General features: G+C 38.4%; 1 protein-coding gene across 8 annotated transcripts in view; it reads right to left on the bottom strand.

The window, feature by feature from the left end:
• LOC127436640 (ubiquitin-conjugating enzyme E2 H) overlaps positions 1-14,046 on the bottom strand; it is a 39,763-nt gene that overhangs the window by 10,595 nt on the left and 15,122 nt on the right. For 2 of the 8 annotated variants that reach the window (XM_051690897.1, XM_051690895.1), the window contains 2 exons: positions 8,422-8,496; positions 7,508-7,551 (listed from right to left, as the gene is read on the bottom strand). The exons of 3 other annotated variants lie outside the window; for them this stretch is intronic. In XM_051690897.1, coding sequence (XP_051546857.1) covers positions 7,508-7,551; positions 8,422-8,451 — 74 coding nt within the window. In that variant the 5' untranslated portion in view covers positions 8,452-8,496. Of the gene's footprint in view, positions 1-158; positions 2,812-7,507; positions 7,552-8,421; positions 12,177-14,046 lie in introns of those variants that run through there. 3 more of the 8 variants (XM_051690894.1, XM_051690901.1, XM_051690896.1) reach the window with 3 other exon arrangements.

Raw genomic sequence — 14,046 nt, 5'->3', positions numbered from 1 at the left:
ACACACACACACACAGAGAGAGAGAGAGAGAGAGGGCATCAGGGCAACTCAATACGACACTCCTGTCATTAGCTATGGCTGTCAGTCTGTCACTTCTCATATTGCCAGCACAGAGAGCTGCTGCCAGACCCTCACTGAGTAAGACAATACATGCTTACCACCACCAAGAACGTGACGGAGATCTGATGCTCCATATACACTCGCACACAGTTCGGCATCTCTGCTTGAACACAACATGCATCTAAAACAAATTGTTATCAAGCAGACTAAACCACTGTCATGTGTTTTTTTTTTAATTTTTTTTTTTTTTATTAAAGGAGTTATCCAATGACGCTATCTTTGTGTACATTATATATGTTTGTGTACATATGTTGTGTAGGCTTTCATGACCGTACACCGGACTGCCTCATAAAGGTAAACATGTTTACGCTGTGTTGGAACCGTGATGTGTCCTGTGGCTTGGTGAGACTTTAACCAGTTGAGTGCTAGTCTCAAGGGTGTCTGTATCAAATCATGATTTGTCGCACTCCAGGGAAATGGGGCTGTCAATTTCATGTGGTGGTCTTAAAGCATCTGGTGTGAGAGACTGCGTGGCTTCCGGAAGAGGCGTGGAAGCAGCTCTCTTTATCAGATTTTTGCTCGTTCTGGCTTTTCGACACCAGAGTCTCAAGTTACATGAACTTAATGACTGTATTCATGCAGAGATTTCTCCCAAAGAAATCTGACACTGAGGAGTCACTGAATTCTATATCACAAAGAGGTACTGAAAAATCACTTTCTGTATTCTCTTGGAACCAATATTTAAACTTGAATATTTAGGTGTTGAAGGACAGTTAATGAACGGACCAGGTGTTATATGAGGCTAGGAGTTCACACTTCCAAAAAAGGAGATCTCCTCCAAAAAACGAAGAAATAAATTTAATATTTAATTTTTTTTGTTTTTTTTTACATAAATCAATTTTCAAAGAAATAGACTTTTCAAACTATGTATAAATATTTATGTTTAAAAATGCAGTTAAATGTAACAAAATACTAAATCTAAAATACTAAATACTAATTATGAACTAACAATAAACAATGATTTTTCAGAGCATCCTGGTTGATGCTTCTTCACAAATATAGCATTGTTTTAGTATATGTAGAAATTAACACTAACCGAAAATAATGATTGCTGTAAAAGTATTGTTCACTGTAATTTCATGTTAACTAATAATTTTAAAATGCAACTTAAAATGTAAAATTAAGTTCATTGTTTGCTCCCACACAACTGTCCAATGACATTTTTAACCTGACAGGGAAATTGTTTACATTTAATAGTTGCATCAAAAAATGATTGGTATCACTTTACAATAAGGTTGTATTCATGAACATTAATAAACTACAATAGTTAAACTATTTTTTCAGCACTTACTAATTTTGGTTAAACTTGTTAATCTAATACATTTACAAATGATATCAAATATAACCTTACTGTAAAGTGTTACCACATGATTAATATGTAATTGTTACCTTTACATTTTAAACATTATCAAATTTAATCTATTTAAGTCCATTTATTCAACCATTTAAAGTGATTTATTTTTAATTTTTAATTGATAAATTGTATACTGAAAATTTAATATTTTGTTAAAGGAATGTTCCGGGTTCAATACAAGTTAAGCTCAAATCGACAGCAATTGTGGCATAATATTGATTACCACAAAAATTATTTTTGACTTGCTCCTCCTTGATTTGCCCCTCCAATCAATATTATGCCACAAATGCTGTCAATTAAGCTTAACTTGTATTGAACCCGGAACATTCCTTTAAGTGGCACTTCACAGAAGCATTTGAGAGACCTGAAAGACTGATTGTGTTAGCTGCATCTGGTTTTTACTCTGTTCTTCAGTTGCCTCTCTCTGCAGCTGTGGTCATGGAGGGGTTAAACATCAAGGGTTTATTTTTGTCTGTGAAGCATATTTGTCTGCAGAGGCAGAAAGAATAGTGGAAGCACCCAGGAAGAGCGTGTTTCTGCACAATGCCTTAATGGTTTTACACTTACTGATTCAAATCTGAACAAGGTAACCTTGTCATTAGCTGATGTCACCCAACACAGAGACAGATGGCATAAACAAACACAATCCTCAAGATCGGACTGATGACTTTTGTGTAATAACCTCAATTTTTCAAAGGTTTGTTTCTTTAACACATGAGATAAGATTCCAATTAGGAATGCTGCTGTCTGGCAGCCCGTACATGTTGCTCTCGACTAGACTCGGAAGATAAAAGAGAAGTGTGCGAGTGTGTGTGTATGTGTGTGTGTGTGTGTGTGTGTGTGAATCCCCAGCAACCTGTTAAAGAATCTGTGCCCAGCGCTGTTATCATGAGACCTCCAGTAGAGAAGCACCACACTGTGCCGTCTGGCTGTGCTCAATGACACATGGTACTTATTTTTGCCTGTATTTTGAGGCCGATTTGGATAGACACAAAAGCAGTCGCTCATGCATATACAGGCACACACTTGAAAAGCATGCTATAGGGGTTTTTCTCTATTCTTCATGTCTTTGAGGCACCTTTATGGTCTGGCCTAATGTTTCCTCCCATCACAAGGACTGCACAGGAAAAGAGGGATTAATTCTTTCAATACAGGAGGAAAAGTACAGGTCATATTCTGCTCCACCTTCATATAATTTCCTCCACCCTTTGATCAGATCTCTTAATTTGTACACAAGGATACTACGTCCTCCATCATTCTTTGTCTGCTGCGCATTTCTCCTCCGAGGCAGTGGTGACACAGATTTAAAATAGATCGCAATTAGCGGTCCATAAATCCTGTACATATTAAAGGAATAGTTCTTTTATCAAACCACCCTCATGCTGCTCCAAGCCCATGTGATATTTTCTTACATGGAACACTAAAAGAGATATTTATTAGAATGTCCAAGCTGCTCTTTTGCATACATCAAAGCCCAAACGTACCATAAATATGGTCAATGTTATTTGTACACTAGATTCCAAGTCTACTGCAACCTTAAAACAGCTTTGTGTGAGGAACAGGCCAAAATTTAAGTCATTATTTCCTGAAAATATTGCCCACTACCGTAATTCTTAAATCTCATTTACGCATCCATAAATTCAAACTTGGTGCATCGCATAAGGTTTGATGTCAGTGAAGCCAACCGACTGCGACTTTCAGTCTTTTCTGTCCAAGACGGCTTGGAATTTAGTGCACTTGCACTGTATGGAAAAGAGCAGCATGAACATTCTGCCTGACCGTTGTTGGTCCAGGAAAGAAATAAAGTCAAACGTGTTTCGAAAAACATGAGGGTGAGTAAATATTGACAATGTTCATTTCTGGTGATTTTTTTTTTTACCAAACACGCAGGCGAGAAAAATGCTGACAAAACTTCGGAAAGCACCTCTAATGCCGTTCAATACACATAACCTTTAACAGAGCGAAATGTTGCTAAACAAGCGTTTAACTCAAGCCCAAGGCTCAAACCAGCCACTGACAAAGCAATCCAAATGTGTTCACTTCTCACAAGACATTGACTACATTTACAAGGACACCAGAAAGTGGCTTATTGTGAGAAAGTGGGTTATTGCGAGAAAACAGTGTTTCAGTTTACATGCACTGTATAAGCGGCATACTCTTCACTCCCGTACATATGCGGCTCAATCAGTATGCAGCTTTCTCCAGTCCACAGCAACATAATTAACCCACAATGCCTTTGTAAATACCAAACATGGGATCCAAGGAATACTTTGCTATTTTAATCTCCATTGCTCCTCTTTATTTTCAGATATTCCAGAGTTGTTGGTGTGTTTGTTTCCTTAACTTTCTATCACAAACTGCAGCTGAACTGCACTGCAATAGTGGGGTTTCCCACTTACGTAAAACTCTGGGATTTCCCAAATGTACGGGTGCATTTATGCGAATGTGTGGGACAGTTGATATTTTACAATGGTGTGTATAAATGGGTATTGTTTATAGCGTATGTAATTTTCCCACTGTACTCCCAGAAATACTGAATTCTTTCCACTGTGTTGACTTGTTGCTGGGCTCTATCCTATGACGTTTGTTATCCGGTCTGTTCCACGCATGCACACGCTTCAGACCCCCATCAGAACGCGCTTATGCTCTTACATGGCCACATTACCCTTAAAGTAAATCTGCATTCTAGTTTACATGATGTTTCAGAATGCCGCTTTCTGCAAAAACCCTGGAATAAACCGTTTTCTTAAGTGCATGTAAACGTGGTCATTGCCTTAACACCCACCAGTTTTTAACCATCTCCACATTCCCTTCCCCATTCAAAGGATTTGTATGGATTAAGTCATAATCTACAGGAGACCCTTGGGCCGATGTTTCTTGACGTACACATATAATGTCATCTTATGCTATAGGGACTGATCAATTATCTCACTCAGAAGTATCAGACACTTTTAAAGCTGGAGAGTGTTATTTCTATAGCACTAGCATCACAAAACTGCAATAATAATGACAGGTTTCCCAAACACTGCCCGATTTGCTACTGGTTGGACAAGCATATAGTCCCGTCCCAACTCATACCACTGGTTGAGTGAATGTTGCTTGTCTGAGTAAATGGGATTCTAAATTTTTACACCGGAATTGGAGAAATTATTTTAACATCACAATACCCCTGCATTTTGTAGTTCTCCATCAAGCTGTTATTAAATGCAAGAACGCGTCTAAAGTAAATGCCCCTTAACAAATGATGGGGGGGGTAGGTGAACCCAAAATTGGCGTAATTATACTGTGCTTCATGCAACCAGCCAACTAGTAGATTTAAAAAAATAAGTAGGTTTGCACATCCTTACTAGGATCATATCATGGCGTGATTCTCCAATCCGATAAATATTGGAATACAGGCATGCACGAAAACAGACAGGTAAAGTGTCTTCTTGCACAGGTGAACCTGGCATCTACAGCGTTATATCACGCCATGTGTCACAGGGTACAATAATTCCAATTAATCTCTGTGATGAAAGACACAAACGGCAGGTTTGCCACCCCCTGTTCATTCTGTGTTGCCAAGAATGAAAACAGGGGACAAACATCTATTGCCAAGGAACAACAGCAAAGCAGCATGTTCTTCCTTCAGACAGTTTCATTCATCAGAGACAAATACGAAGAGCAGATATTCTTGTTCTGCTGACATCTTATGCTAAAAGCTGGCCTTGGGGTGCAGGCAAAATGTTTACCCACTACCAACAGGGTGGAAAACACAGTCTGCTTGTTAGCTCCACATTACTTACAGATAATTAAAGACAATACATCACCGTCCTTTCACAGACCTGTTCTGTTTCTGAGTGTCTATATAAGAGCGTTGTGGTCTAAACCATTCAAGTTGATGCCAAGGGCTTTGGACGTTCTGTCTAGAACGTTTGTAATCTGTAACCCACTTAGACACACCTCAGTCCACCTACAGTGTCAAAAACCTGGTGGAGCTCATGGCAAACATATATAAAACAGTAAAGACAGGCTCAAGTCCTCCTAAAATCCAAATAAGCAAAACAGGAACTTGTAATGACTATTTTTGTTTAAACCTCATATTAAATGTAAAAAAGCGCCAAACAGCGAACACTTTTTTAGCAGGCTTGGATTTCGCAAGTATTTTCAATGAAGAATTCCAAGCCTTGAACCATGCCAAGCAGCTGCATGATAAATAACAACATTACAATATTTGAAATACAGCAAAAAAAGTATTCGAAAATAAAAAAAAAAACACAAAAGGTACAAGACTGTGTCCTCATGAGGGAATACATTTTTGATGCACCAAAGCTACAACAACATACTACATTTAACCATCATTAGGCAAGTATGTGTCTAACTAGCCACGGTCACACTAAGCTTTTAGCATGCTAAATTATTTCGGACACCGCAACAGCCAAGATTTTATGTCACCCTGTAGTAGTGCTGGGCAATATGGCCAAAAATATTATCACAATATTTTTTTCATATCGTTCAATATTGATATTTATTACAACATACATTTCATACCATTAATGGGTGAGGAAATACATTCCACATGTTTGTTAGACCTCAAGAATGAATTAAACATAACTTGTAACTCCAGATGGTAAACTGGTTATAAAGTATATTCGGTTTAGGATTTAATCCTACATAAAGTGCGTGACCTCTTTTCGATGACATTTCGCCAATTTCATCATCTTCAGCAGATGTTTGACTTACTTGTGACGGTCCACACTCCAGCTCAGTATGTCGGAGTTGCTTTTGTGTTCAGTCGATAGCTGTATATTGTCCTCTAGATGTAGAACATTGGCTAAATATCGGAAACTACTAAGTTTATCGATATTAAACATTTATTTTTTCCAATATATTTCCATGGCGTTTTATCACCCAACCCTACCCTGGAGGGCTTATGTTTTTAATAAATAAATAAATCACAAATAACAAACTGTTATATTTAAAATGTTAAAATATACCAATCTACTCACTTTCCTGCAACTATAAAAACTCGATCTTCTATTAGTCACACGTATTCTAGTCATCCGAATTCGCAGGTGTGACTTTGAAATTTAGTATGCAGCAGAATGCAAAATTTCTTCTCTTTCCGGTCTCCTGCATTTGGATGTGTTTGAATGGAAGTGAATGGAATGTGAAATGTAGTTTCACCATGGCTTAATGCTAGTTAAACTAAGCTATCTACCTAGCAAGCCTCCACTACCCTGCAAAAATCGAACAAGTCTGCTTATCGCAATACCGGTTTCCATGGTATCTGCACCTTCTCTCATTGGTGAATCCAAAGCGTAGTGTAGTACTAATCTGTCAAATTCTGAAATTAAATGCATTTGTTGAATCATGTTGAAATTATACTAACTAAGGGCTTCTACAGAACCACATACCATCAATTAAACTCAAAGCTCATGGTAGAACTGTTTTAAAAGGTTTATATTATACATTTATTGCTAAAAACCACAAATTATCCATGGATAAAATAAAGTTTGAAAAAGGCCCTTTTGTGAAAAGACGGCAAGAATTTCTCTCTCTTGCTGTCATTCACTCACAGACACACACACACACACACCATTTTTCTCAAGTTGGGCAGATGAAAGACAGGAAGTGTGGTAGTTTTTAGTCTGCTCATCACACTAAGAGGAAGTACACCAGTTCACTGACGGAGAGACAGAGAAGAGGCACCTTTAATTTTAAGTTTCCATTCAACCAGTTATCGAATATGGGCCACAATTTGCATCTGGTTAAAGAGTGCTAAAAAGGCTGACGTCAAACCTGACATGAAGCCATCTATGGCCATGCCAGTATCCCTAAAACAACTTCCTAGCCCAGTGTAACCTCACACCCTTGCCCAGTTGCCTGGCTCAATGAATTGCTGTGTACTCTGCTCTACTCTGGAATACAGTTATGCTATGTGTGCAGACTACCTCTAATGTCCCAGTGAAGCCACATGCCTGAGGATTCTAGAATTGTTCTAGAACCAGGAGTTCTAGATAGGTAGAACTATGCATTCCTACAGCTGATTACCATGACCTCACCAGCGTAACAACTGCCACAGCAAACGGATATCCCTGTAACACAGCAACATTTTCAACAAAGGACACCAGTCAGGAAAGTTACCCCATCACACACAAACGCACAGATAAATATGCCATTACGGCTCTAATTTATTCTCTAATTAATTGCCACTCATTTGGTCAGCAGGCTGGGACAGGGCTAATGGTCTTCATCTCTCCTGGATGTCTGCCATAAACCAGACCAGAAGCATCCTTCTGCTTGGACACGGCACTGATGTGATGTCACATTACACATAATATCACAACACATATACAAACAGTTATGAATGCAAACATCTGTGCTAAGGTATGTGGGTCTGTTCTTGATGCTGGTACTGTACTGTCCTACAAAGCCAAAATACAATAACTACCCCAATGCTTCGTTTTCTTTTTTTTTTTTTTTACTGTCCAGTCAAATGTGGATATAAAGTAGTCTCTGTTTTCTGTGGATATGAGCAAAATATATGAGTTGAGCCTAACCTGTCTGTTAAAGAGATCCGATTTCAATTATAACTCAATTCTGAGTCTGACAAAGTGTGTAGTTACTGCATTTTGTAATGACAGACTCCAAATATATCTGTTTCGCTTGTATTACGCCTTATAAAGGGGATGCTAAATGTTAGCTAGTCATCAGTGGCCATCCTTGAAATCTGGTTCTGTTGAATAAACATTATGACATAACTTTACATGCGCAAATCACATACATAATGTGCTATGCCAGTATGTCCCATAACTATGCATTTGTTGATCTGAAAGCAAGCAGCAGCTGCTCAGTTATGTGTGTGTGTATGAGAAAGCGGATGAGTGAAGTAGGAGGGGGATCTCGTTCTACCAGTCACCTTCAGTAAAGCACAACTCAAAGCCTTAAGGGCTAAGAGTGTTTACCTGCAAGATTAGCAATCTTGTCCGCACCATCTCTCGTAGTGTCAAGTTTAATAATGGAGAAACCCAGGGCCCGCCCTGGAAGCACAGCAGGAAATCATTACTAGTGAGTCTCACCATTAACATTGAGCAACATTAGAGACACACAAAACTCCAAATCAATCTGAGTTCAATAGTCACAGTAACGAGCTTCAGATATAAGGAATCTAAAACAACTTAAAAAACACAATATATTCGTGTGTAACATTTAAAAATAGATCATCTAAATAGCATTTAAATGAAACCAAGTAAAAGCAATATTATAAAACAGAGTTCTGAGACTAATTTCGGATTGAATGACCCATATTCGAAGCCTATGAATGCATATTTGATATTAACGGATCATGATGCAATACTGGATGGCAACCGTAAATGGCATACAGAAGAATTGTTTATTCCAGTTAATAATAAATGTACATATTTATTGAACATTGGTGTCATCTATCATATTACTGCTGTTTTATAAAATCACTTATAAACTTACCTAAAAGCATTTTTAGGTATGTTTGTTGGAAATAACATAGATAACTAATACTGCTTTTGTTAGCAAAACCAGACAAGTTTTATAAAAAAATAAATAAAAGCCTAATTGTACTTGCACACTAACATACAGAATATTAAAATAGCAACTGGAACTTGCTCTGTCTCATGGATTTGACATCCCTAAATTACATCTTTAATGTTTGTTGATCTCTTTACAGAGAAAGTTTTCTAATGTGGGAATTCAGTGCAATTGGATTCCAGTGGAACTGTGTAATTGATGGAATGTATAAAAGAAGGAACGCCCTTTTAATATACACATTTATGGTTATATTTATAACTGCTAGAAAATCACAACTGATTTTCACTTATAATGTCCAAAATGTGGCCTATAATTATGTGGGATATTTTTGGCCACTTCTATTACGGGGGGAATGGGGCGAGTGTCTTACTCCAGCTATTCCTTTAACGCCATACTGTTATCAGCCATAAATCAGCCTCCGAAGGGCACTTCGAAGGGAGAACAATCATAGTAGCCATGCTGTAAGATAGCTTCAAACAGAATATCCAATAAAAAGGAATTAAAAGCTGAGTTCCGCATAAATGTTATTTTTGAGCCCTACACCTTCCAGCCCTCCAAAGCTCTCAAAGGGGATGGTAGACTTCGAAGGGAACAGGGCATAAGGATGATAACTTCTGAATAAAACACACCCACTGTGTTGTCGTTGATCTTCTTCCCTGCTTTATGTTGTATTCAACTTCCGGGTTAAAGACACGTTGCACTGTACCTCTATTTTTCGGAGCATACGCATAACGGTGAGGCCTATTGCTGATTGATTGAAGAGTATACATGCTCTCGAAACCGATCTACAACTATATTATCAAGGTCTGTTAGTTCAAATTTCACAAAAACCGGACAGGTATCATTTCAGTCGGACTAAAATTACATTTTAAAGACAAATTACTGTTTTTTATTTTAATCTAACTGAAATCAGCCTTTTAAAGTGCATGTAAACACACTCAGTGGGAGCAGGTCTTTACTAAACAGGCTTCTGAATAAAAATATTAGCATGGAGATAACTAAAGACATATGTATATGATCTCTATGTTAACTAGTTGTTCTGTTACCATGAATTGGTGGAAGTGTTGATGGAACTCATGCCAGTGTGTAGGGTCAGAGTCCAGCTGACCTAATGGCATATGTGGCCAAAACAGACACTGACCTCTAAATAAGGGAAGTTTTTGTAAAACAGCACTCAAGTGACATGTGTGTGCCTTTTTACACAGAGTCTAGTTAAAGCAGATTCAAAGCCTGAACTGGAGACAGTTTCAACACAATAATGCTTTCAGTTGGCAATACTGGAGTACAAAAAGCTAGATGCAGTAAGATTATGTTTGCTCATGCTAACAGGATAAGCTTTGGGAGCTTTGAGTCCTTTGGCTCCAATAGGACATAGGTTATTTATTTCAAACCATGTGTATGACTTGTGTGAGGGATAAATGAACATGTACATCTAGTCACCTATGCACTAAAGTGAATGGGATGAGAATGAATGAGTTGTGCACTAAACAGAGTTGGAAGTAACACAACTGATTTGATCATTGATCAGTGCTTATTCTGCAAACAACTTTTATCCAAAATAATAAACACAAATACGTCAATGGTGCATCAGTGATTTGGTGGTTTTGCAGGTGGCTTACATCTTCTGAAAAGTATAAACCTGTTGCAACCTTAAGGACAGGAAATTACATCATGGAGCCTGACATGGCTCACATTTTCTGCAGTTAAAACGGTTTCAGATGTGCATGACTGCAGCAATACCCTCGTACAGAAACCAACATCATGGGACCCAAAAAACCTTCGCTTTTAATCTAATAGTGGCAGCTGACTTCATTACCCTTCTGATTAATTTGATGTAGGATGATTTTTCACTGCAGGGGAAATGAATGGTACTCTAAAAAGAGTTCCTAAAAGTCATTTTCCTATTCAAGACAACCACACAAAAACTGACCACACACATCCACCAAACACATTTTAAACATACTGAAAATTCCAAATGAAAAAAGTTGGCAATTTTTTATTCTACTGCCAAGCTAAGGAATGCCACAAACCCATTTAGCATATCAAAATTCACATACGACACACCGTCAGGGTTGAGAGGACCACAATTTGCCAGGATGAGAAACCGAAGTATTATTCTAATATACTGTAGTGCGAAATCTAAATCTGTTTTGATTTAGGCTAAACTGTACGAAAGCAGCTAACTTCCCCTCCAACATCACAGGTTTCTTATTCCGAAAGGAATGTTGCAATCTGAAGCAGTCTGTTAATTTAGGATGAAAACTATTATCCCAGAGGCCTGAACGAAGCCAGTGAATACTGATGGAGCAAATTAGACTAGGAAAGTAAAGCCTCAAAACATTTTACATCTCAATGCCTGTCTGAACCCACAGTTCAAAGGCATTGAAATACAAATGGAAATGCCCTCTCGTTTATAAAACTGCAAACTGTACAATCCCACGTATGACCCAAATATGATTTGCGTGCATGTGTTGTGTAATTTAAACAAACAAAGGCATTCAATTTTGTGTGTACAGTTCAATTGCATTTCCACAAAGAGCAGAAAATTCAGAAAATTAACAAGTATTTAAATAGATTATTCTGAAAGGAAAATTCTGTCATCATTTACTTCATTATTGGGTGACCTATCCCTTTAATATTAGCATTTTTGATTTAGAGTATATCTAAAGTTTGCTGTCAAAATTGCATGCACTAAAGGGGAAAGTTATGTTTGCAAATGCAAGTTTGAAGTGTGTTGAAGAACGTGCATAAACAGAGTGTGACTTTACAAATTGTACAACATTAACATATTTCATGCTAATGACTCACTGGATGTTTTTTGTACCATTCCAAGTAAACTTTAGAGACTGTTGCACTTAAAAAAAAATCCAAGGAGATCAGCAGTTACAGAAATACTCAAACCAGCTCATCTGGCACCAACAATCATGCCACGGTCGAAATCACTGAGATCACATTTTTCCCCATTCTGATGGCTGATGTAAACATTAACTGAAGCTCCTGACCCATATCTAAATGATTTTATGCACTGCACTGCTGCCACATGATTGGCTGATCAGATAATCGCATGAATAAATAGGTGTTCAGGTGTTCCTAATAAAGTGCTCGGTGAGTGTATATTCTGTATATATATACACATACACATATTTCTCAAACATATTCAGAAAAAATAACATGCCAATCAATAATCAATATATCAACTTTTTCTTTATTCCTTAAATACTGTATAATATATATATATATATATATATATATATATACACACATACACACACACACACACACACACACACACAAACACACACACAGTTGTGAATCTAGTCACCATACACACAAACGTTACAAAGGTTTTTGTACATTCTCAAGAATGAACAAAGTGACGTTGATGAGTTTGCAGGTTAGTGTATGAAACTAGTGTAACTGCGCAAACTGAACGATTAGAAATGGCAACATTGCCAAAGCAAAAAAAGACATTCTTACAACTGAAAATACAATGTGTAGGCTACAAGAAAGATACAGTGTATATGTATCTTTCTTGTAGCCTACACATTGTATTTTCAGTTGTAAGAATGTCTTTTTTTGCTTTGTAATATATCATCCAGTGATGGCTTGAGTAAATAATCTATATACAGTGCATCCGGAAAGTATTCACAGCGCTTCACTTTTTCCACATTTTGTTATGTTACAGCCTTATTCCAAAATGGATTAAATTCATTACAAAATTCTACAAACAATACCCCATAATGACAACGTGAAAGAAGTTTGTTTGAAATCTTTGCAAATTTATTAAAAATAAAAAAATGAAACAAAATCACATGTACATAAGTATTCACAGCCTTTGCCATGACACTCAAAATTGAGCTCAGGTGCATCCTGTTTCCACTGATCATCCTTGAGATGTTTCTACAACTTGATTGGAGTCCACCTGTGGTAAATTCAGTTGATTGGACATGATTTGGAAAGGCACCCACCTGTCTATATAAGATCCCACAGTTAACAGTGCATGTCAGAGCACAAACCAAGCCATGAAGTCCAAGGAATTGTCTGTAGACCTCCGAGACAGGATTGTATCGAGGCACAGATCTGGGGAAGGGTACAGAAAACTTTCTGCAGCATTGAAGGTCCCAATGAGCACAGTGGCCTCCATCATCCGTAAATGGAAGAAGTTTGGAACCACCAGGACTCTTCCTAGAGCTGGCCGCCTGGCCAAACTGAGCAATCGGGTGAGAAGGGCCTTAGTCAGGGAGGTGACCAAGAACCCGACGGTCACTCTGACAGAGCTCCAGCATTTCTCTGTGGAGAGAGGAGAACCTTCCAGAAGAACAACCATCTCTGCAGCACTCCACCAATCAGGCCTGTATGGTAGAGTGGCCAGACAGAAGCCACTCCTCAGTAAAAGGCACATGACAGCCCGCCTGGAGTTTGCCAAAAGGTACCTGAAGGACTCTCAGACCATGAGAAACAAAGATTGAACTCTTTGGCCTGAATGACAAGCGTCATGTCTGGAGGAAACCAGGCACCGCTCATCACCTGGCCAATACCATCCCTGCAGTGAAGCATGGTGGTGGCAGCATCATGCTGTGGGGATGTTTTTCAGTGGCAGGAACTGGGAGACTAATCAGGATCGAGGGAAAGATGAATGCAGCAATGCACAGAGACATCCTTGATGAAAACCTGCTCCAGAGTGCTCTGGACCTCAGACTGGGGCGAAGGTTCATCTTCCAACAGGACAATGACCCTAAGCACACAGCCAAGATAACAAAGGAGTGGCTATGGGACAACTCTATGAATGTTTTGAGTGGCCCAGCCAGAGCCCAGACTTGAACCCAACTGAACATCTCTGGAGAGATCTGAAAATGGCTGTGCACCGACGCTCCCCATCCAACCTGATGGAGCTTGAGAGGTCCTGCAAAGAAGAATGGGAGAAACTGCCCAAAAATTGGTGTGCCAAGCTTGTAGCATCATACTCAAAAAGACTTGAGGCTGTAATTGGTGCCAAAGGTGCTTCAACAAAGTATTGAGCAAAGGCT

Source organism: Myxocyprinus asiaticus, chromosome 47 (genome assembly GCF_019703515.2).
Source record: "Myxocyprinus asiaticus isolate MX2 ecotype Aquarium Trade chromosome 47, UBuf_Myxa_2, whole genome shotgun sequence".
NCBI lineage: Eukaryota > Metazoa > Chordata > Actinopteri > Cypriniformes > Catostomidae > Myxocyprinus > Myxocyprinus asiaticus.
Note: the sequence above shows the minus strand (reverse complement) of the source record. Positions and strands in the feature narration are given on the sequence as shown.